This window comes from Lygodium microphyllum, chromosome 8, assembly GCF_053477565.2.
Source record: "Lygodium microphyllum isolate KBCC chromosome 8, Lygodium_microphyllum_v1.1.10, whole genome shotgun sequence".
NCBI classification, from domain to species: domain Eukaryota; kingdom Viridiplantae; phylum Streptophyta; class Polypodiopsida; order Schizaeales; family Lygodiaceae; genus Lygodium; species Lygodium microphyllum.
Genome location: NC_141142.1, coordinates 145,344,525 through 145,370,405, shown reverse-complemented (window position 1 = coordinate 145,370,405; position 25,881 = coordinate 145,344,525). Strand labels below are relative to the sequence as shown.

At 42.1% G+C, this 25,881-nt stretch overlaps 1 protein-coding gene across 2 annotated transcripts in view; it reads right to left on the bottom strand.

Moving 5' to 3' along the window:
• GYRA (DNA GYRASE A) overlaps positions 1-25,881 on the bottom strand; it is a 178,224-nt gene that overhangs the window by 87,587 nt on the left and 64,756 nt on the right. For both annotated transcript variants that reach the window (XM_087683667.1, XM_087683669.1), the window contains 3 exons: positions 25,079-25,127; positions 24,331-24,417; positions 16,379-16,472 (listed from right to left, as the gene is read on the bottom strand). In XM_087683667.1, coding sequence (XP_087539793.1) covers positions 16,379-16,472; positions 24,331-24,417; positions 25,079-25,127 — 230 coding nt within the window. The remainder of the gene's footprint in view (positions 1-16,378; positions 16,473-24,330; positions 24,418-25,078; positions 25,128-25,881) is intronic.

The following is a 25,881-nucleotide window of genomic DNA, read 5'->3' as shown; positions in this document are numbered from 1 at the left end:
GGCTCCTCAAAGTTGGATCAACCGATCTATTATGCAAGCCGAAAAGTCACTGATAGGGAACGGAACTATACAGTGACCGAGCTGGAGTGCTTGGCAATGGTGTTTGCCCTGGAGAAGTTTCGCCATTACCTCCTATCTACCCACTTTAAATTTTATGTGGATCATGAGGCCCTGTCCTTCTTGATGAACAAAGCAGATGTGAAAGGACGATTGATGGGATGGCTCCTTTTATTCCAGGAGTTCGACTTTGAGGTGATTACTAAGCCTGGTCGTTTCCATGTTCTAGCTGATCATCTGTCACGTATCCCACAAACTGCAGACGAGGAACGAGATGATCCAGACCTCCCTGATGCTTCCCTATTCTTGGTAGAAACTGTCACTCCCTGGTATGCGGACATTGCCAATTTGTTAGCAACCCAACAGTACCCTCCTAGTATTTCTAGTCGGGAAAGGAAGAAGCTCATGCTAGAATCAGCCCCATACACCCTGCTAGGCGGTGCATTGTACAAGAAAGGCAAAGATAAAATGCTCAGAAGATGTGTTGCAGGGGATGAGATTGGGATTGTTCTGAAGGCTTGCCACGACGAGCCATGTGGAGGTCACTTTGCAGGAGAAGCTACAGCCAGGAAGGCTCTGCTAGCGGGATATTGGTGGCCTACCATCCACAAAGATTCCTATGATTACTGTAAAAGATGTGATGCTTGTCAAAGAATAGGGAAACCCACGAAGACAAGTGCCATGCCATTGCAACCTATCCTTCCGTTGAAGCCGTTTGAGAAGTGGAGCATTGACTTCGTAGGTCCAATTGATCCTCCTACCAGAAGGAAACAGAACCGATACATCCTCGTATGTACAGATTATGTCACAAAGTGGTGTGAAGCTAAAGCCCTAAAGCGGGACGATGGTAACAACGTGGCCCTGTTCATGTATGAGAATATCATCACCCGTTTTGGCAGTCCCTTAGAGTTGGTAAGTGATAGAGGCACTCATTTCCTTAACAAAGTCATGGAAGAGTTGACAGAGTTGTATAAGATCCGCCATCGCAAGTCCACTTCTTATTACCCCAGAGCCAACGGCCAAGTCGAAGTCACCAATCGCATCCTCTGCTCGATTCTGACCAGAACAATTGCCGCACATCGTCGTGATTGGGACAATCGACTTACAGAGGCCCTCTGGGCGTACAGAACCTCCCATAAAGCAGCAACGGGACAGACACCTTTCCAGTTGGTGTATGGTACAGAAGCTGTTTTTCCTGTTGAATTGGAACTACCCTCTGAGAGTGGCGATCAAAGAGCGTTTGGGGGATGATGATTCACTGCAACGCCGTCTCCTGCATTTGGACTGTTTAGACGAAATTCGTCGGATGGCTCTACAGTGCATGGAAGCCACGCAAGCCCGACGTAAGGCTTACCATGACAGTTTCATCAAGCACAAAGAGTTCAAATAAGGTGATTTGGTCCTAGCCTATGATTCACGCTTTGGCAAGTTTCCTGGCAAGCTCCAACAGCGGTGGATGGGCCCCTATAATGTACTTGCAGTCAACCCTAATGGTTCTGTCCAAGTGCAGACTGTTGATGCCTCTGATGATCCCTTTCTGATCAACGGATATCGCTTGAAGAAGTACTTCCCTCCTTGGGGATCTTGACAATTACGGACACTTGATCATTTCCCTCGTTGGCGCGGCACTGTACTTGTTATGATGCTACTTCTGATAGCCGTTCTTCAATCACTCCTGATGAAGTGGACGCAACCCTCTGTCCCCTCAAAACCCCCTTCCAGCCTTGATTTCTTATCCTCTATTTTCCACCAGCGACAGTGGCGAGGTGGGTTCTGACAAATGGTCTTTCTACCATTCCCCTGCTCAATATTGGAAAAAAAAAAAAAAAAAAAACATATCGGTCATGGGAGAAAAGGACTAAGGTCCCTGTCATGCCGACCTATTCTTCGAGAAAAGGTGGAAACACCCTCGGGAATAGGGGAAAATAATAAAAAGAAAAAGAAAACCAACGAAGAAAGAAAAAAAAAAAACAAACAAACAAATCTGTTATGAGAGAAAAGGAAGCAATTCCCTGTCATAGCAGGCCTCGTTCCAAGAAAAGGTGATAAACACCCTTGGGCGAGAAGCTGGCTGTGGAAAAGGTGGTAACACCCAGCAGTCCAGAAAGTGGATTCATTAATTGATATCCCTAGGATCCAATTCCGACGCTACCTCCCTTGGTACACTGTGTCCTGGGTCTCTTTGCAAAGCGACTACCTGTCCTCTAGCAGACGCTATGTTCCTGTCCAATACAACGTTCGATTTGATGGCTACCTCCCGTGGTACGCCTCTTCAACAACTGATGACGCGATCTTCATCGACAAACAACAGAGTGCTGTGAGCTTTCATCCTAACCGGATGGGAAAGTGAGTATGGTTGCCCTCTGTATCTATCAACAAAGAGTGAGACAGAGGGTGGGGTGAGAGACCAGTCTTTTCCTTTTAAATCGAATGAGAGGTGAGAAGTGTGAATGAAGTGTTGCACGCACGGGATGGGCCTCTCAATGCACAAAGCACAATTTGTTTCTGTGCACTGCACCATAAGGCTCCCTTGCCTTCCTTCTCGCACCGTATGCCGGCACAGGGCGGGATGCACTGTTGCACCATCAAATGCGCACAAGGCATACAATCTTTGCACAAGTGCCTGTGAGGATTACATCAATGGGTTTTAGGAAAAGACTGCCCTCCTGTATCTATCCACAGAGCGTGAGACAGAGGGTGGGTTGAGTGTGACTAAAGTTTCTTCAATCAATTACAGAGAGGTGAGATTGAGGGACGTTACGACACTTGGAGTCAGGTATGTTCCACTTTCCCTATGCACCCATGGGATGGGTTTTTACCGTCAACACAAGACACGTCACCCTGTTCTGTACACGGCACTGTAAGGCTCCCTTGCCTTTCTTCTTGCACCTATGCCAGACGGGTTGGACGCACTAATGCACCATCAACTGTGCACCCTAGCATACTCCTTTCTGCACCATTCCCCCTTGTCGATTCCTCAACCGGGTATGAGATATGGATTTTAATCATGCTTCCTCAAGTGATATTAGTCATGGGGCGAGTGACTGTTCTTTCATTTCAATTGAGTGATTGTGAGTTGAGTGTAGTATCCTTCATCATCGACGAATTTCCTGCGATTCCTTCCATCAGCTACCTCCCTGGGTGCTGCCGCGTGGTCCCTGCCATGACGGTCGTGTGCCGAGAAGATACCTTGGTCCCTCCAGCACCGACAACAACATTGGACGTGCCGTCAACACTCAACCTTGATTCTTGACGAAACGGACCAAGTTTTTCTAACCCTACACTTTGGTTTCTTCGTGCCGGTCATGTTTTAAGTGTGGGGACGTTAGTGGATGGTCTGTGGTGTGGTCCTAGGTCCCTGTTGCTCGGTTAACCCTATCCGTTGAGGTCTTAAGTGTGGGGACGCGTCCCTGCGCGTCTATGTTGCATACCCCTCTGCATATGCCTTATCTTGCTCATGCATGAATGCCATGCCTTGCTTTTACCCTAATGGGATCCCTTCCCACCCTTCCGGTTATGTTCCACCCACCCTTGGGGCTGTTTCCTTGCAGTTTTCCTTCATTCCCTGATTTTGAGGTCCTGCCATGTGAATGCACCCTACGTTCACCAAAGTCCCCATCCAACCGTATAGCCCTGTTCCTCCCATTGAACGTCCATTTTTCCTTTTTACCTACCCCTGTTCCGGTGCACGGTTTTTGAGTTATTAATTTTTGAAGCATTTTACGCAATTTAGACGGTTTTCCATGTGAACGCGCTTTTCTTGCTTCGAAACCGTGATCTGATGTCATAGCCCTGACCAGCGCTTTTCCCCTGACATTTTTCCTTTTTATTCCGCATCATTTCGATACATGGTTTGTCCGTTATTAATTTTCCGATTTTTTAAGACTTTTTCGTGTGTATTTTTGACATTTTTCCATGTGAACCTGCCCTATCTGCATCGGAATTCCAATTTGATTTGACAGCCGTGTCCCCTGTGCCTTCCCTGGCCTTTTTCGTTTTTCCTCCACCCTTTTTCGACTTCCGGATTTTTACTTATTAAATTTTAAATGACTTTTCGGGAGTATTTTTGGAGTTTTTCACATGTGAACCCCTCTTACTTCCACCGGAACTGCGGTTTAACGTGATCACCCTGTGCCACCCCTTCCTGCGGACATTTTTCCTTCTTACTGCATGTCATTCCGGTGAATGGTTCGTCCGATATTAATTTCTGCTCCCATTTTCGGGTTTGTTTTTTGGGTTTTTCCCATGTGAACACGTCTTATCTCAGCCGGAATTATGTTTTGATGTGATACGATTGTCGGGCACATCTTTCTGCACAGTTTTCTTTTTTTCTGCACCTCATTCCGATGCACGGATCTTTTGATATTAATTTTTAAATTGCGTTTTTGGTTCGTTTCTTGTGTTTTTTGCACGTGACCGCCCTTTACCCCTCCCGGAACCCCCGTCCCGTATTTTCCTTGTTTTCCCCCTGTCGTCCTGCCCACTTTTCGTTTTTACGCTATTTCGTTTTGACGTCCGGATTGGGAGTTATTAATTTTTCTTTCTTTTTACGTTTTTTCTCGCGCCCGTTTTGCGCGTGAACGCGCCCTTTTTCGCCTTTCCGAGTCTCCACACGCCCCGGTCGTGTCCGCGTAACCCGTACCGTCTTCCCCGCATCATTTCAATCCCGTCACGGCAAATTCTTTTACCCCGTCCCGCGCACGCACGCGGGACGGGGGTACGCGCCCTTGCTCCCCACCCCTTCCCCCCAACCGCCCTTCTCCCTCTCTTTCTCTCTCCCTTTCTTTCTCTCTCTCCTCCTGCGTGCCCAGCCCCTCCTTCTCCACCTCCTCCCTCCCCCGTCGTCTTCTTCCTCCCTCCCCTGCTTCACCTACTGCCTACCCCCCCGCCAGCACTTCCTCCCTCCCCCAGCGTCCCCCCGCCAGCGCCTGCTTCTCCTTTTCCCCGCCAGCGCCTCCTCCCTCCCCCGTCGCCTTCTCCTTCCTCCCCCCCACCTTCCTGCCTTCTCCTTCCTCCCCCAACCCGTCCCTCCCCCGTCGTCTTCTCCCTCCCCCAGCGTCCCCCCGCCCGCCGCCTGCTTCTCCCCTTCCCTCCAACGCCTTCCCCCAGCCCCCCCGTCTGCCGCCAGCCCTCCCGCCGTGCTCCTGCACCTCCCCCCAGCCTCCGCCTGCCTCTCCCTCCCCATTCTCTCCCTCCCCGATCCCCTGCCCTGGCTATCCGTCATCCGCCTCTCGTCGCCGCCGTCGAAGCCGCACCAGACGCCCGCCGCCACAGGACCGACTCGCCGCCGCCGAATTTGCCACCACCACCTCCCCCTCTCTAACCCTCATTAGGTTAGTTAACTAACCTTTAATTTAGTTAACTAACCCCTAATTTAGTTAATCTAACCCCTAATTAAGTAACCTCACCCTAACTTAATCTGAGTTAGATTAACTAATCTAACCCCCATCCCTAACCCTAACTTAACCCTAGCTAGGTTAGTTTTAACCTAACCATAGTCAACCTAGTTAACCTAACCCCAACTTAACCTAGTTGACTAACCCCAACCTAGTTAACTTACCTTAGTTGACTAACCTAACTTAGTTAGCTAACCTAGCCTAGTTGACTAACCTAAGCAACTTAGACTAACCTGACTTCACTTAGGTAGACTAACATGACTTACCCCACTAACCAAATTTAATTGACTTATGCCTAACTGACTTATCTGATTAATGTGATTTAGGTGACTTAATTAATCACTACATTAATTTTTCCATTAAAAAATTTCAGAAAAATTTCTAACAATTCCTTTTGCCTTTTGTCAATTTTTGGGAATTTGTCTGCTGGCAATTGCCTACCCTAAAATTTCTGGAAATTAAATATTTCCTCATTTAACCCCCAAATTGCCAATACATGTAGAAAATTCATTTCAAAATTCTAAAAAATTCTTAAAAAATTCTAAAAAATTCCGCTCACCTCCCTTGCTCATTTTCCATTTATTCAACCCTAAATGATCCCAACTTACCACGATAAAAAAATAAAAAAATATAATAAAAAATAAACATAAAAATAAAAAAACCCACAAACAAGAAAAAAAACCAAATTAACACATCTGCTAAGGTGTTGTCATTGTTGTTTCATCAATGATCTTTACTTTTCCTTTACTGGATTCCCTTCTTTTGGTGGACTCTTCCGTGCGCATTTCTGCATTACATACACACCCCTTCCAAGTATTTATTTTATGTGTTTTATTTTCATTTCCCCCTTAATCACAAATTAATTGTTAAAATGAACCCTTTAATTCACCCACAGTTTCCACGCGCATTCGCGCTAAAACACACATACTTTTTAAATTAAAATGAACCAACCGTTCACTTAGCACGCGCTACGTGCGCTACAGAGGCACTTTAAATTTTTAATTAAAATGAACCAGCCGTCACATGAGCACGCGCTGGAAAAAAAAAGCGCTCCACATCACCTTAATTTATAATCAATGAATTGCATTTAGAGACCCAGTCGGGAATCGAAGTCCGGGAATCGAATAACTGCACCGCTTAACCTAATAATTGGTAATTCAATAACTAATAAGGAACCGCCGTTTTCTTGTTAAGGTTTATCACCTAATAAAAATTCACCCATTTTTAATAATTTATTAAAATCAGCTCTTCATTAAATTAATTCCCCCTCACTGCACTTAATTCCCTTTTTACTGAAGCGTTTTGTGGGATGGGTGTGCGCAGTCATTGGTGTTATTTTCCATGGTCCAGTCTTGGTTCTATCACAGATGTATTGATATGTGTCGGATATGGTATGGTTTTGGTTTCATATCTTTGTTACGGTTACGAGTACGGTATGCAGTTTTTTTTCTTTTATTGCCTGATACGGGGTTCAGGGTGTTTGTCTGATGCATCGCATGAAGCTTTCGGTCGCATTTGTCTCAAGGTCATCTCAAATTTTTTTCTAAGATGTGGTTTGCTTGGGGTTAGTAGGTCGTGTCACGTTTGATTGATAATTCTCTTATCCTTGGTTTTTGTCTGTTGCTTTGCAGGCATTCTCCTTGATTGTCTGTGTTTGTGGTGTGTGTGTAACCATCTGAATGGCGCCTTCTCATGCTCCTCCCCCTATCCAGTACGTCCTATTAGTTAGTAGGGATTACTCGTCCCTACTTACTTTTGAGCCCCTCACGAAGACGGGACTTGCTGCTTTTGTGGCCACTCCTTTTCCATTACTTCCAGAGGATCCGTCGTTATGTGATGAGTTCCTGGCCTCTTACAGCAAGAAGACAGGCGTAGTCCAAGGAATGTCAATGACTTTGACGTCTCGCGGCTTAGGGAAGGCTCTGTCTTTACCCTTCAAAGGAGAACCTTTTGTGACCACTCGTCAGCTCTTCTCTAATGAAGAGATTCTCAAGCTGTTGCAGAAGCAAACAAGGGAAGTCCTTGATGTTAAGAAAGTGATAAACTCTTCAGGAGTTTCGTTTTCTATGATTACTGATCCCGTATGGAAGACGATGTGTCAGTTCCTTCAGGACAGGTTCATGCCTGCCAAAACGCCATCCCACTATTTGTCCAAAGAGCTTTTCACAACTTCCAGGATGGTGCTAAAAGGAGTTGCTATTGATTGGAGCACATATCTCCTTACTAAAATGGATCAGCATTTTGTTAAAGTCACCAGGGGTAATGTTACCAATGTTACCTACGGATCATATTTGTCTGCCTTCTTGACCTATTCAGGTTTACAGAAGACTGTACCTCCACTTCCTCCATCAGATCCAGTACCTCCTCCTCCACCTTCAGACGAGTCAGCACCTATTGACATTGAGGATGATGATTCTCCGCCTCCCCTGGTCATACAACGCAAACGCTTGAAGAGGGTAGCGGATAAAGCCCCTGCTGTACTTCCCTCAGTGCCTATCCCTGCTACTTCTGGCAGTGAACTCCCTGGGTATCTCACTTGCAATAACCTGTTCAGAGCACATCGAGAAGGATCCTTGGAGATCTCAGTTCCTTCCCTGAACAGTCTCGTTTCAGGAGATGCCATTCCTTTCCTCTGCAAGGATATTCAAAGTTCCATTGAGTTGTCAGTGACAGCCTGTGTTCAACAGCTGTACGCATCTTTCTATGAAGAGCTCATGCAGTCCAAAGACCAGTTGCATAAGGCAACATCCGAGTTAGCTTCTGCTAAGGATACCTTAGCAGATCTATTTAAGCAAATGGAACAGCAAACCCAACTGGTTGCCACTCCAAGCGATGAGATTTCTTCATTGAAGACCCAGTTATTCGAGGCTCAGTCACAGGTTACTAGCCTTTCAGCAGAGAAGGAGAGGATGTCCAGCTAAGCGAAAGAATTCCAAATTCTTTTAGATGACAAGCTTTCAGCTTTACAGATTGCTAATGACACAATGGCCAACCAAGCCTCCCAAATCCAGCAGTTGCAAGATCAGCTTGCAAAGTCCCGCTCTGTTCCTCCAAGCCCTCCTGTTCCATTAATTCCTTCTCTTTCACAGCAAGACTTGGCTGCCCTACAGAGACAGGCTACTTTGTGCCTCTATTCCAAGATAAAGTGGAAAGATTGCAGTCCAGAATGGACTTGTTATGGTCTACCTTTCAGCAGTTTCAGGAATATGTCTTGCCCGACCATTCTTTCTTTGTCCACTACCACTTACAGAAGTTGGTCTTCTATATGAAGCTTTCCACGATGGATTTACCTTTTCCAGAGGATGGCTGGAGTGGAGCTTGGTCTGCTGAGTTGTTGACAGAGGTAGTCAGAATGGTCTTTGAAGATTCTGTCACGCCAGATACCATGTTGATGTTATACATGTATCTCCGAGGAGATTTGTTAATCCCAGATAAGGTAGATATGGCATGGTATGTGGGGGATGTGGTCTTACAGGCTGTTCTATATGTCAATCATTTGGAGTTGTGCATAGCTGATATGTTTCAAAGTTATTCCTCCAAAGTAGCTGATTGTCAGGATAATTCGTGGCATCCCATGATTGATTCGGTGGTCCTCAATCAAAGACAAAACACAGCTCCTACCTTTGCCCAGAGTACTAACCAACTGAGGATGGATCTCTTAACCTATCTTTCCAAACATAATCCATTTGATGCTACCTTCTTTGATGCCTATCATAGACGATCTCTCTTGGGACCTTCTATTCCTACCCTCCTCTATTACCAACAATTGACTCACCGCTATGCTATATATTTTTCCCTTTGTCAAACTAATTCCACAGTAATTTTACCACTTCTTTTCCAACCTTCAAATTTCCCTCAAATTCCTATTTTCACTTACTGTTCCTTTATTGAGAATAGGGTATTTTCCCCTTCTCCACCTTGTCCTTCACCCCTCATAAATGTACCCTCCACATTTCCTATTTATCAGTTAACACCGTTCCTTAGTGATTCCTTACAAATTTCTGTCACTCCTTCTTTAACATTTTCTTCCTTTTATGATTTTTCCTATCCTTCCCCACATCCACTTTCCCTTATTCCATTACCCTCTCCTAACACTTCCATATCTCAACCACCTCAGTTGGTTAGTGACTATGACGGTTTTGATACTCAGATTTCCAGAAGAAGGGGATGGAGTTCAGATGATTGCCTTACAGGACCGCAGATTAATTGGCCAATAATTCCAGGAGAATGGACAGCTTCGAGTCAAGCTTATCAAAACTATGTTCATTTTGCCCAGCAATATTCACAGTCTGCAGATCCCTCAGTGAGATTAACTGCTCACTTTGCTTGGTACCTGGTGTATATCCATAGGCACTCTCATACTGATTCAAAGCCTATTCCAAAGTTGTGCATGAATGTCAATGTTAGCATTGATTCCCAGCAGCTGGAGATACTGTATTTTCATGCCCTCTGTTTGCCTAGCAGATACTTAGTCCTGTTGGAAAGGATGTGCTGTCTCCAATTTTTTCAAAATCCTCCTAAAAACTTTGTAGATGAATCCTTATCTATGGATCGATTCCGACAACATCAATCTTTTAAGAGGGATCATCTTCATTGATACCTTTCCAATGTATGGTGGAAGCTTTCTAATGAACAACTCTCTTTTTTGAAGAAGTCATTCAGATGGTTGTGTTGTGTATTAGTGTTTGTGTTGTGAGTTCATTTATGTCAAACGAACGTAGTGGTTTCCTATTGGATTTCGTGTACGAGCTATGTTTTGGAGATTTGTAGAGATGGGGTCGTGGTTGGAGAGTTGAAGCTGATGCTGATGAAGAAGAAGCAAACTCTTATATCCTTTATAAATTTGTGATGATTTTTAGTTTGATAAGAGGTGTTAATTTCAAAAGAGTTTTCCTTTCTTTGTATTTTTATATCAGAAACAGGTTATAAGATAGGGTCGTGGTGGATGGATTCTTTTTGCAAAGATATTGAAGATCAAAGTTGAGCTCTTTTGAACTTGTATTCCCTTTTTCCTGGGTCGCGAGGACGCTTCCTTATTAAGTGTGGGGATATGTTGAGTGTTGAAATGACTTGTTTTTTGGCTGATTTTTGTTGTTTTTGAGAGCTGAATGGTTGATTTTATGGGATGATTGGTTGATTTGGAAGTGGATTGAGAGTGTTTTGGATGATATTAATTGTGTTTTGGAAGTTCATGATGTTTGTTGATGGTTCTGTGATGTTCTGATAGGTTCTGATTGGTTCTGTATACCTTTTGTTTTGCTCTGTTTTGGTCTGTTTTGTTCTGATTGTCTTCTGTAAGGAGGGATGAAGTATTCATTGATGAAGAATGAGATATTGTGAAAGTTTATTGAATGGTTTGTGAGAGTTTGGAATGATTTGAGAATGAGTTATGAGGTTTTGATGACCTTCTGTAACCTTCTGTAGGTCTTCTGTAGAGCTTCTGCTTCTGTTCTGTTCTGTACTGTAGCTGTTCTGTAGACTGTTCTGTATGCTTCTGTAAGTGTTCTGTGGAATGTATGTGTGATTTTGGGAAAGTTTTCTAGCCTTGGAAAGAGGTGAATACAAGTGCAAAAGAGCTGAAGGAAGTGGAAGAAGTAGCTGTTAAAGACTCAAGAGAAGACTAGAGTGAAGTGACAGTAGTGAGCTATGAAAGGACACTGTAGTGGCTCTGGTGACTCTTCATATCAGACATACCTCTTGGGAGGGGTATCCACGACCTAAGAGTGATTATTGAGGGTAATTTTTGAGAGATTGTAGTGAGGATATGATGTATTATTAATAGAGTGAGAGAAAGAGAGTCAGAGATAGCCAATTCTACTGAAACAGGGTGATTGTATATGAGAGATTGAGAGAGAAGACTATGAAGATATTGAAGATGAATACTATGTGATGTATTTCCATTCAAAGATGGTGTATTTCTTTGCTTTCTTTGTTCTATTGATGGATTTTGTGAAGATGTTGAAGAATATGGTTGATTCTATTAAAAACCGTGGGAGATCTACATGATGCTGCATGAAGATTTGTTGTGCCTGGTGTTCTTTTCTTCATTGTGATCATATGAAACATGATAAACAAGCTTGTTGATGTTACAAGATAGATTTTCTTGCAAGAGAATTCCCTTTTCCTTGGTGTTCCTCTTGGGGCTCCACAACAAGAGATGCAATCCAAGGCAGGTTTCCAATATCCCTCAACAAATTATTCAAGCAATGTGCCATGCATGGACTCAAGGTGATATGTGGATACATTGCTATTAAAATATTTCATCCTTCCCTATTTGTACGGTCACTCTCAGCCTCAAATTGCACGGCATTTTCAGCCCTAGCAGCCTGCGTTGTCTCACACCACTTGAATATCAATACATATGTACTCTTTCCAATCTCTAAAGCCCCATAACTACCATTAAAATATACATCCCCAAGAGGATATGTGACAATGCTATATATGCACCTATGGTGTATATCACTCCATCCATATGCTATCAATGTCACCCCATTTCTTGCCCATTGATTGTGAATATTTGTTGTTGCAATCTCTAAGGATGCTCTCTCCTTCTGAAGCTGTGTAGTCTTCATAGTTTCTAATGAAGGGGACCTATGTGGGCCCATAGTCTACAATCTTTATCACCATATTTACAAATTACGATGACTTGGCTGATTTGAATGCAATATGGTCATGGTAGAAAAAGTATGCCAATAATCTATGTCCTCTATTTTCCTTGGTTCCCATGAACCATGAAATAAACTCTGTCTAATACCACAACCTACTACCACCGATGGCCCATGAGAAGGCTGTGTATCCAGCAATCTTGGTGGTCTTCTACAAGAAGCACCACACCTTGTTGGCCGTGGAGTCCATGATGATGGATCCTCTACTATGTTTGGCAAGAAGCACCACGTCTTGCTAGCCTTGGAGTCCATGATGATGAACCCACTATTATCTTGGCAAGTGTATTTCCAATAGACTTAACTAATCAAGCAACTCCCGCCTCTTCTTACCTAATACATTATTGCAAAAACACACCTCTTTTCCCTCCTCATGCAAAAGATGGACTCTCACTTTATCAAGAACACTAGTGCGAGCATAATAGTGCATTTCCAAGGGCGAGTCCCTCCACCTCTCAATGGCCTTCACATCTACCTCATCCCACCATGAGCAAGTAGTGCTTCGACTTCCTCAAGTTGTTGACAAAGTACCTATTGAGGATGATGAAGACCCAATAGATGTCAATATTGCCATCTGTTTAAAACTTGACAACTATTCAGTAAAATTCAATGAAATTGCAAACAATTGCAGGCCAAATTTCAGCATGCATATGACTGCTAAAAATGCCCAAAATTTGGTGCTATTTCAGCCTGCATACCTTTCCTGAAAATTCCCTAAATTTGACACAATTTCAGCCCCTAAATTTGGGGCATTTCAACCTGCATTCCTTTGCTAAAAATGCCCTGAAGTTGGGGCAATTCCAGCCCCCAAATTCGGGGCATTTCAACCTGCATTCTTTTGCTGAAAATGCCCCAAATTTTAGGGCAATTTCAGATTCCAAATGCCCCGAATTGGGGGACATTGCAGCAAAACTTCAGCTCAAAATCCTTGCTGAAAAAGCCCCTAATTTGGGGCAATGACTGATCCAAAATGCTCCGAATTCGGGGGCAATTTCAGATCCCAAATGCCCCAAAATTGACAACATTGCAGGCCAATTTGGGCCCCAATCCTTGCTGAGACAGCCCCAAATTTGGAGCAATGACTGATCCAAAATGCCCCAAATTGGGGGGCGATTTAACCCTGAATTGTAGACGCTTTAAATGGGCAGAATTGCCACAAGTTGCCCAAAAAAAAGGACATTGCAGCCAAATTTAAGCTGCAAATCCTTGCTGAAAAAGCCAACTTTTGGGACAATGACTGATCCGAAATGCCCCAAATTTGGGGGCCATTTCAGATCCCAAATGCCCTGAATTTGGGCACATTGCAACCAAATCCGGGCCCCAAACCCTTGCTATAAAAGCCTCAAATTTGGGGCAATAAGTGATCCAAAATGCCCCAAATTTGGGGTGATTCAAACCTCAATTGTAGACACTTAAAATTTGGGGCAATCGGTAATTTGGGGTAATAGGAACAATTTGGGGCATCGGGCAATTTGGGACATTCGGAGCAATCAGCAATGGGGCAATGTGAGTCCCAAATTGCTCTAGGAGGTGGGGGGAGGGGGGAGGGGGGAGGGGGGAGATTTGATTAGTTTTGCCATGTGAAAGGTCATTGATTGTGGTGAAAACACCTGACACACAAAGTATTCAGGCCAGAAATGAGGATTGATTTATTGCTGTAAGGATTGACTATTGCTGTAAATTACAGGTTTCATGACTGTTTTGCGGCTGTACAATTAGGTTTCATAGGGGATTATGCCCTTCGAGCAATTGCACATCAGAATTCACAAAGAATAGTGTGCCGCTAGAACAATTGGCAGCTGTGGCATGCCCTTAGAACTATTGATGGTTCAGCATAGCATATACATCAGCCATCAGATTTTTGTGCCCCAAATTGGGAAGTCCTCAATCAGATTCACAAATACCAAAACCGGTGCCAAGGTTTGGGGCCAACAGGGGTCATTGTGCAACTGTGCAAGCACTTCTAACTTCATAGAGATTAAACAAATATTGAAAGGGGGCCAGGTGGGGCAAAGAGGTGTCATTGTGCAACTGTGAGAGCAGTCTAGCTCCACATTTGTGAGTACTTTATTTTCTGAAGTCTGAGTTTAGTTAATCATGTTTGTTATTTTTGTTTCTACTTCTTTGTAGTACCTATGAAGGCTGGATTCACTGTTCCATCACAAGGACACCACGATCTTCTCTAAGTAGCTGAGCCCATGGTTGTCTCAAGAGCAAACATGACTTGCTGTAATCTAATTTCAGCAACCGAAAATTCAGCGAAATATCTCACAGTAATGATGACTAGTATAAGGGCCAGAAATCTTAGAAAAAGGCAATCATTGTGTTATCTTAAATCACCTAACGATCAGAATGAAAAGGGACACCAAGCTGTAAATGGATTAGAAGTGGATGTCCCTCAGCAAATAGACTCTCATGGGCATCTGTCTCTACATATACCTTTCAATGACAGTCTCCAAGTTTGCAAAGCACACAGTGTACTCTATTCCAGTCTACTGAGGAATGCGTATGACAAGTATGCTGACATCGGTATGCAACCAACATTGCAAAGTGGAATGTATGGAAAGTATGGAAGTCCTGCAGGGCTGTTTGGCATACAAGGAATTGGGCCAGTTTTGGAAACCTTATTATATGGAATGTCATAGCAAATGCTCACATGGTACAATGTGGGGCACTAAGAAATTGCAACATTTAACTAGAAAAAAAAGTATATGTCATCCAATTTTGATACATGTGGGAATAGCATTCGTGCAATTCTAATCTAGGATGAACAAGTAGTGGCATATGAGAGTTCAATGTTGCAAGGTTTTGAAAAAATTTGCAAGTTTATGACAAAAAGGATTCAAAAGCGCCCTCTCCCCCCACCCCCCCAAAAAAAACCCTGTAATTTTCCCCCCACTTTCCCCTCTCCCTCTCCCTCTCCTTTAGAGTGTGCCACCTGCCGTCCCCTTTCTCTTCCTAAGTTTGGGGAAAAGTAAATCACTGAAGGACGTCAAAAGCCTCTTGAACATCTTTGTACTAGCCTCCTCTGCCAATGTTGAGCCACATTCCAAAATGTGTCAGGAAACTGACCAAGATCCCCTCTATAAAGATCATTGCAAAGCTTTTTAACAGCCATGAAGCTAATAATTGTCACCTGTTCAGCCCAACCATCATTTATGCTATCTAAAGTCAAGGCACCCTACAACCACATTTTCTCCCATTGGGCTAAAGCCCACACAATAGGAGCTTCTCACTACTAGACCCCACCATGCATCCAACGCAAAGGGCTTTAACACAATTTAGAGGCCTCTACGCCCTGGAAAGGTTGCCCGGATTTGAAAGACCCAACGGGCTTAGTAGCCCCAACCTCTCTTGCCATGAAGTAATCACTGTCATGTATTCAGCCCAACCATCATTTATGCTATCCAAAGTCAAGGCACCCTACAACCAAGTATTCTCCCATTGGGCTACGGCCCACCTCACTAGACCCAACTATACACCCAACGCAAAGGACTTTAACACGATTTAGAGGCCTCTATATGGCACACCATGGGAAGGTTGTTGGGATTCAGAAGAGCCAACAGGCTTAGTAGTCCTACCCTGCCCCCCTTGGGAGGTGTGTAGTCCTACAGGCTCACCTTTCCCCTTCCCCTCTATGAGGCACCCACCAAGATGCCTAACTCAACAGCAAATTGATCCATTGTAATAGCAGTGGAACAGCATAATTTAATATCATTTGAACTGCCAATAAATGTGGTTACAAGATCATAATCACAACAAATTTCTGCAGTTGTATCATGTTTATGTGAGGGGGACTTGCTCATAGATTGCCCCAAGCCTTGAATCCTGGCATGTTTGGACAGTAAAATGCAAAGTAACCATGGGAAGCACTCTCCTGTTCCTTCTAGGGAATCAAATTGTATCTATTGTAAAAATTTCAAAACAAGAGGGACGGGGCGTGTGTCAATTGAGATGATCCCCTGCTGTGTACTAATAGTATGAATGTTTAAAATGTGCTCACTTTACCAGGGCCTATATCTCATGTTTTATAGCTTGCTCTCGAGAAATCTTGTTGGCGATCAATTCCTCGGCTACCAGGGGCCTTTCTAAATTGTTTGTGACTTTGTACCAAATTAGAAAGAATTCACAAAAGGGAAAAGCTAAAACAGAACCCCCAATAAGCATACATGAAATGTCAAGCCCTTTCCAATGTTTAGAAAACATGCTTGCCACTTGAGTGACTTATTAGGTAAATCAATTAGCAAAACTCAAATGATTTACCATTTTGAAGAGCTTCATTAGCAACACTTGTATCTTTTGCAGACCGCACCAGTTCAACGAGTTGATCAACATTTTCCAAACCAAGTAAAATACCCTTCATGAAAACATGACACACTTTGGTTACTACTATGAAAAGACATTCCACTATACACTTTTTTTTTTTTTTAACATTTGCATGTATGACTTCAACCAACTTTGACTCTACTTACAAGTCCATGCATATAAGCTAACCAAAAGAGAGATTTCTTGTTTCATTCAAGAAGTTATGAAGTAACTTCAAAAATCAAGCTGTTGGAGGCAGTGAAGTTCTTAAGTCAACCCACTGGCTTAGAGCTTTAGCTTTAGAAGTAACAGCATACAAGCTAATGAGTCCAGGTATTTTGCAAAGAAGAGAAAACATTAATTTTTTTGAAAAAGAAAAAGAAGCAAAGAACGTTCTAATTCTTTTGCACTTTACATTTCTACTGGAACATTGATGAAAACCAGCCAAAAAAAGTACATTTAGTTGTTGCCACCAATCAGGACCATGACTGTTGGTTCACACTTTGACTACAATAGTCACCCTCCTCTTCTGGCAACCCCACAAGATAAAACAAAGATAGCTTCACCACAATCCACAAGCATTGTAAGCCTAGGTAATCTTCAAGAAAAGGTAGTCAGACAAATCACAATGCATATACGTAAGATTCACCCTCCTGCTCCCACCTGCCCCCAACTGCACCCTTCTAAACTTTGTCCCTCTTCACCCCAAGCTGTCCCCCCCTCCCAAGGAGGTCCCTCTATCCGTCAAGTTACTCGTATGTTGCTCCTCCATCACACTTGCCTTTGTTGAGCTACTAATGTCAGGGTTTCCACTAATCCTAAATTAGTGTGCATTGATGTCCCTTATTGGTTCTCCCTAAAACAGCCCCAAAAATATTTCTTGCTAATTACCTAAATAAATGCCTTTATTCTTTAATAGTAAAAGAAATGCACCAAAATCCTCTAATTGTGTCACTTGTTTAGTGCATCCTTATCCCTCATTATTACACACTCAGCCCTCGGCCATCAGCCCTCTACCTTCACACTGCTGCCTATACCCCACCCAGAGCTGCTCCTCGTCCATCTCAGCCTGCTGCATGCGTTGAGGACATCATCATTAGTGGAGGATCACCATATGACAGCTGCGGCCTAGCTGGTGACACCCCTTCCACCTGGCAACCTGATTGGCAATCGTATCCAGCCTTGGTTTTGCTGTTTTCTGGCCGCCAAACTGCTATCAGCTACATTACTAGCTGCAGATACCAGCTGCCCCCAGTCTCTTCCCATCACCAAAGAGCTAACTCCATCACGAACCAGATCTAGTCTGCATTTTGCCGCTGCTAGAGTTGCATTTTGCTGCCATCTTCTTCTAAGACAGAGAGAGACAATGGCGGACTGCTGCTGCTGTGTTTCAAGATCCATATAGAGTACAACACACTCTTAACACCACTCTCAAACACCTCTGCCTGCTCCTAGAGACACAATCCCTAATTGTATCATTCATTCTTATTCCACAATCTATAGATTGTGTTCTATGAGTTGTTGTGCACTTCGCATTTTCTGTGTTTGCCACACCATTTCTTTACAAAGTATCAACACAACTCTACGCATCAGTGTGGGCACAAAATGGTAGTAGGGGGGATGAGAGGATCAGGAGGGCTGGCTGATCACAAAAGATCAATGATGGATAATGAGAGTGGAAGGCCAAGCCACCTACATATAGGCACACTAGAGCCACAACTGGTAATAAAGGGGCCAGACCCAAAATGTGGGCACCCAGGACAACCAAATGTGCCCCAAAAGAAATGCACTTATGTGCTCTCCATCTAAAGTGCCTAAAGCACATAAAATGATGAACAAAGACAGCGTCAAAGATCCTAATGTTCTCATCTAACCCGAATTGAGGCTCACAAGCAAGAGATTACCAATATTATCCCCCTCTAAATGGGATGGAGGTACAAGGGAACCACCAAAGAAGATGGTGGAGGATGGGATGAAACCGATGGGCATAGTTGTCAGGTACGAAATGTATGATATGGTATGCCACAATAAAATAAGGTACTAAATGGTACCTTAAGATTTTATGAGATACGGTACGATATTAGTACGGAAAAAAATAACTTGATTATTTTGGACTAAAGATAATAGAATAGATATTTCAAGTCTAAATAGCAATGCTATTAGAGTATATAAGATGAGTACTTGAGGGTGACATGCCAAAACCTAATGTTGCATGGGCAACATGCTCTACTACTACCTACAACTTATAACTACATAGAAGGGAGTGGATACATCATGCATGTATGATCCTACAAATAAGAGAAGTGTAGGCTTGAGAGAGAGAAGGTTGAGAAAATTTATTTGAATCTCAAATAACCTAATCTCATGGGAGAATCATATTAATATAAGAAGCATTTAGCTAGTCTCAAAGTATAGTTCAAATGGGAAAGATGTATCCATTAAGTTGGTACCTTATGGTACTAGTACGTAAGGTACGGTACCTAAAGCATGGCATAGTATGAAACCTTTTGTACGTGGTACTAGTGTAACTATGGTTCTGAGAGAGGAAGAGGCTAGAGAGAGAGAGAGAGAGAGAGAGAGAGAGAGAGGAAGAGAAGAGAGAGGAGAGGCTTGAGACAAAAAGAGGGTGTGAGAAGCTTGAGAGAGAGAGAGAGAGAGAGAGGCTTGGGGGAGAGAAATAAGAAAGAAAGAAGGAAAAAAAAAGAAAGGAGAAAGAAAAAAAGAAAGTTGTAGACTTGAAGGAGAGTGGCCAAAAAGTGTCTATTTTTCCGTACTAAATCATACGGATACGTATTGTATCGTATCATACCGTACGGATCAATCCGTACTACTTACGGAGACAACCCTGTCTACTGGACAAATGGTGCACAATCGAGAATAGGTGCGACAATAAAAAATTGCCTCAGAGAACCCTACACAATGCAAGGGGAATGGAGCATAGATAGTCCCCCTCTCTGCCAAGTTGTCACAAAAGTGGCTCTTGTGTCCAATATAGGTATGACTCTTCTCTCCATGGTTCTTGCCACGAATGTATGATATATTAATAGTTGCCATGAGGTATATTACTTCTCAGCATAGCCTATATATTAGTTCTCAATACAATCTATTTACTTCTCTTGAGTATGTCTCTAAGGGCAGTATTGTGACACGTACTAATAACTCCACTTATCATGTCAGAGTAGTTGGAAAATTTGTATTGACTATTATCAATGACATTGCTTTCATAGAAGGCAAAGAATTTGATATATGTTTCTACGCTTGCCAACATTGGCTAGATTTGGAAATTTATTGATAATAGATGTAAAGTTCATGATAGCTTAAACAATGACGATTGACTTGAGAAAGACAATGCAAGGCCCGAGTCTAGGAAGACTGTGAACTGAGAGGAGAGGGAAGCCCAAGTTCAAGACATGTAGGGCTGCTGGAACCAAGCTCCATGGACGATCAGACAATGGAGGCAAGGAGCCAACACCACTAATAGACACAGAATAGATATCACTAGTAGTGACGATACCCTCCAACAAATAGAGATCCTGCAACAAATCACCTCAGAGAGTTGTATGACTCAAAGCACCACTATCAATGAGCCAAGGTTGCTTAGAAGACAAGACAATTGAAAAAGGCTCCCTCAACTAATAAATGTGTAGAAACATTGACTTGGTGGTAATGGTGGGTGACGAAGTAGAGGTAGATGAAGGCTCCACCCATTGCTCCCGAACAAAGGTTAGGGTATCCCCTCCAACAATGGAAGTGAGGAATAAGGCTTGCCAGTTGCCTCTTTACTGTTTGAATAGGATAAGTGGTGGTAATTTGTGGTGGTCGATGCATACCATGTAATAAAGTCCATCATGTATGCCATGTGCAACATGGAAGAAGAAGTGTCAAACATGAAAGAAGTATCGATGACATGGTCTTGGGAGATGCACCTATAATAAATCATCTATATAACATATGTTCAAAGGGTATCAAAAAATATCCTTTCTCTACATGCTATAAAGCCATAAAATGACCCCTTTTACTTTACCAAACTTGCAGATTTTTTTCACATTTTAATTTAAAAACCTCTTTTGTAAATATAAACTGGTAAATTTTACAAAATAAATTACCATTTCTTTTGAACTCATGTGGTATCTTACATGTTCTATTAAACACACCCCTTAAGGACATGGTGGACTATACAACAGAGTTTAGAGTATCCTGAGGAGATTAAAGACTTCATTGCAAAGCCTTGGCCAAAACCATTTACAGCATCTCAAAGAAATGTGGTGTTAAAATATGTTTAGAGAAGACACCTTGAAGTGTGAGATCTTCCCACAATAAGGACACTTGGGATATCCTCTAAGCTTCACCACAAAAGCTGTATCAAAGTCGGAAGATGACTCCAAATTCTTCCTCTTCCCTTTCTTTTGCTTGGCTTGTCTTGTACCTAGAGATAAAGCCACATAAGCACAACCATCTGAATGGGCTCTGCAAGAATCTGTCTCACTGTGACATGCATCCAACTCAAGCACAAACAAGACTAACTCCTCCCAAGTGAGAGTCTCCCAACTATGAGAAGTGAAAAGACTGATGTAGAACACATCATATGTCAATGACGAAAGATGTGAGAAAACTGTCAAAGCTAGGTCCTCCGAAGAAATGTTACAACCAAGGGATGCAACCTCATCCCAAAGCTCCGCCATTCAGTGGATGTGATCCCTCGTTATAGGGGAATCAACGGTAAAAATTTGTCATAGGTTCAACTCAAGAGATAATCAATGCCCAAATGTTTAGATCTAGTAGAGAGATACCAATCTCTGCCAGACCTCTGCAACAGTTCAAATATGTCATACATGCATGTGCACAAAACCTGCATAACTCAAAAAGAAAAAAGAGCAAGCTCTAGCATTCAGTCGATCCCATAAAGCTCCAAAACCGAGGTCACACCTTCACAGGGATCCACAATAGGGCGTAGTATAGGGACAGTAACAAAATCCCAAAGGCTATATGTATCAAGGAGACGCTCCATTTGACATGGCCATAGAGGATAGGTCATCCCATCCAACTTGTCAGATGTGAATAGAGAGGATAGAATTGGCACTTGCTCACAAGATAGTCCCTAGTGTCACTTCTTCAATGTCAAAGGACACAAGATATACGCACACTACATTGACACTTATTATTAAAGTGTCCACACCACATGAATTACATAGACGCTGCCCAGAATTGGCAAATTCTAACATCCTCCTACAATGCCAATGTGATAAAGTACCAAGGATGATCAATCGTCAAAGTGTAATAAGTTCAAGGACTTTCAAAAAGGTACAAACTCCTCACATGAAAATGCTTTGGTGAAAATGTGATAAAGTGCCAAGGATGATCAATCACCAAAGGATAATAAGTTCAAGGACTTTCAAAAAGGTCCAAACTACTCACATGAAAATGCTTTGGTGAAAATGTCTGCAAAATTTTCATGTGTGGATACACACATCAAGATGATCTCTCCTACATAACATCTCTCTCTAACATAGTGACAATGCACCTCAATGTGTTATAGGATTTCGTGCCACTACAATACTCCTAATGAAACACAAGATTCTGTACCCTTGCTCTCCGAATTGTAGCCAATAAATATGCATTTTACAACCTTGCCTATTGAGCTTTCATGGAAGCTCTTTTAGAACATGTACATAGGCTATCCATCAGAACACCGAAAAGTATCAACTTTGGGGTTCTTGCCATGCCAAGCTTTAAATGGTATGATCCTCTTTAGTGCTTTAGTGAGTGCAACGAGACCTTTCCGTAAGTGTCTAATTTTTTCTTTCAACAACACCATTTTGTTGAGGTGTCATTCATACAATGGCTTGATGCATAATGCCATTTTCACGCAATTATATCTCAAAAGCACTAGACATGTATTCCCCTTCTCTATCCGTGCGAAATGTCTCCTCTTTCAAGCCAATTTTAACCTTAAGCTTTGAAACAAGATGTTTGCAATGCATAAACACATCAAATTTTACTTTCAACCCATACACCCATATATACCAAAAGTAGCCATCATGATAAAGGTGAAAAAGTAAAGATAACCCCCGAGTGTACATGTTCTCATAGGACCCTTGTTTTTCTTTTAGGCGATTTTTTACTTTTTAGGCTAAAAATATGGGTCCCCGAACAAGTCAAACAAAAAGTAGGGTCATTTTTTAGCCCCTAAATTCATAATCATTGCCAATATGGCTATTTCTGTAGGGAAAAAGTAGGGCATCCATAAATATACACGTAAAAGTATATAACAACATGTGATAAGGTACCTTTCAAGTTGAGGACCTTATCACCAAATCATGACCAATCTTTTAGAAGAGGTACTTTTTAAAAAAAATCACATACGATCACAAACATCAAAGTGAATAAGCTACATTTTCCGAACAGCATGCACTACATCATCCTTCTTGAAAGCAAACTTATCCATTTTGCCCATAATACATCCCTCACATACATAACGAGATAGGGTCTCCACAGGAGGCAATGCATCTACTATCTAACACCACTAAAGGATCACCACACAACCGAAACTCATATATCCACAGCGTGCCGTAGCTCCACATTTTGTATTGCAAGCAAAAGACTACTAACTACCATAGCATCATGAGACCATCTATCATACGTATCCAACAAAAAGAGACCCTTATACAGGGTGCCAAATAGCCTAAGTGTATAATCCATTCTCTTGACCTCTAACAATACATTTGTCATATTCAAAGATGACCTAAAAGCCATGCTTATTAAAAGCAAATATAGACAACAAATTATTTGTAATGCCAAGCCCCAAAAAAATATCTAGAAGCATGAAATTTGAACCATCCACGGCATAATCATGACTCAATCAATGCCACATATTATAACTATTGCTGTTCACACATGTTCTAAACTGTTGTCACATGCTATAGAAATGATCTTTGGTGGCTGCAAATCACATCAGTAGCCTCTCCTTGCTCTCTAACAACCTCCTCCTCTCTTACAATGGCTGGAATAGACTTCCACCAACCCCTAAAAATGTTATTCTCACTTGCATGGACAAGTTTTGTCAAGTGGCAATCTTCTAATCCCATTTTAATTATAAAAACTAATTTAATAATTATTCTAGTGCTCAAAAAAATTAATCCCACCAATCAATAACTAAATTGGCTAGACCAATTTGTCTTCCAAGTATCCCTTAGCAATTATTGACCCTTAGACCGGTACTAATTAATTAATTAATGCCTAGTCTCTGATGTCACCACTAACATAAGTGGCCAATAAATTGGTCTGGGCCCAAATTTGACGTGGAGTACCACCTAGATTCTATCAAGCATAACTTATTATAACTTTTGCCTTCAACACCCACTACATCCTTGCGGTCCTTGGCATGTTACCATGAAATAACTACCATGTGCATCACATGTGCTAAACAACCTTGCACATTTAATTAATATCTTAATCAAATGTTATCAGCAAGATTAGAGCATCTCAAAATTTCATGTCTCTATGACAATGCAACACAGTTAGGTCATGGGTTCACCTAACCACCGTTTTACCACCTAAATAGAGTTAGACTCCGAAAAAAGAGGGAGGGGGTGTTAGCCTGTCCATAACACAAGTTGTCACCTCCATTATGTAATCTCCGAGCCATAGAGTTCCAAAAGACAATGTTGCTGCATGTATCTAAACATTCTCATGATATTCACAAAGTCAGAGCCCTTGCAACAAAGAGTTGATTTCTTTTTTTCATAAGCTCAAAAGTAAAAAGGATGTACAAGATGTAAGTTAATGCCAGTTCATATCTTTCATGTTAGTTCTATGCTGGAAAAACAATGCCTCCTTCCTTTAGATTATTAAATAGAACTGGAACTTGACATATGAACATGATATATATTGTATTGAAAAGACTGGCCTACCTTGACAATGTGCTCTCTGTCTTTTGCCTGTCTCAATTGAAACTCCGCTCTTCTTTCAATGACACTGCATCTAAAATCTAGAAATGCCTGAAAAGGACCATGGTCACAACATCAGAGAATACTCTGACGCATCGATAGAAAGATTTATTACACCAAACTACATGCATAAGTCTGCCCAAAATGTGTCAAGCAAGCACCAAAAAGTTCAAAGACACTTCCCAAAAGAAAACCATCTTCTTATATGTAAATCTTATCATTACACAGTAAAATCCAGTTGATTGAGCCTTCAGTTAGCTGTATTACACCAAACCACATGCATAAATCGGCACAAAATGGGTCAAGCAAGCACCAAAAACTTCAAAGGCACTGTCCAAAAGAAAAACATATTCTTATATTTCAACCGTATCATTACAATAAAATCCAGTTGATTGAGCCTTCAGTTGAGCTACTGGTTTATGTTACTTGAGTGAATTTCAAGTCTCACAGCCTTCACCAATGTGGTCCTACAAACACAGGTACACTGCCATATATGCAAACATTTTGTCACTGTGTCTAGCTCTTTTAAGGTAATTCGTATATTGACATAATCTCTTTTCTCCAAGATTATCTGTGCACTATGTACAGTACCAGACTTGCTCTATCTGGTGCTGTTCCCAACTATAGGACGTGATTAAAACTGGCCTTTTATATGCACAAAAACTTTTCAAAAGCAGATAGTAGCCAGAATGACAGATCATATATGACATACCTCCAGAAAACCCTTGAGGCCTAGCAACTCTGGTTTTCCATTCAATATCCTGCATACAATGGTGCAAAAGTTTTAGGAAACTGTCAGGCTGGGAAATACATAAATCATACCAAACTTTGTGCATCTAACAAGGTGAGAATGTTACTGGGCTCTAGTGTCTACCTAATTCCAAAACACGGTAAGAATCACTCTATGCACATCATAAACAGTTAAAGAATGAATGCAACTTGAAAGTACACCAAAATTAAAGCAGATGTACAGCAGCCACAGAAGCCTGTTCAGATGACACTCCAACATCCACAATGGAACAGTTCTGGAAATCTTTCAAAGCACAAAACCTTCCAATCTGATAGCACTCACAACTTACACTTGTGCAAGTTAACATATAAAAGTTTTTTTTCCCAACAGAATTCTATTAATAAATCCTCTCCAGACAAAGTATCCCAAGGAAAGAACTGAAATAGCTCTGTAAAGGACTGTCAAAACAAAAAATATACATCAAAGTAAGGCCAGTGTAACTAACCAATCAGGAGGTCTGTAGTGCCAAACCATGTGTAACTAACCATGAATGAAAGTGCCACAAAGCATCTCTACTCCTCACACTCTCTGAACCACCATGACAGTCTAAGGTACCAAGCAACGATGCTAGCTATGAGCTCCCATTTGTGGAAGCACCCCTAAGTCCACACAGACTCAAAAATCTGGCATGGCAAGCCAGCTTGAGCTAAAATAAGGTCCCACCACTTCACTGCCTAAGATGCTGCAACTTATGCTCTATATTAGCACTTGCAGCAGCACTGATC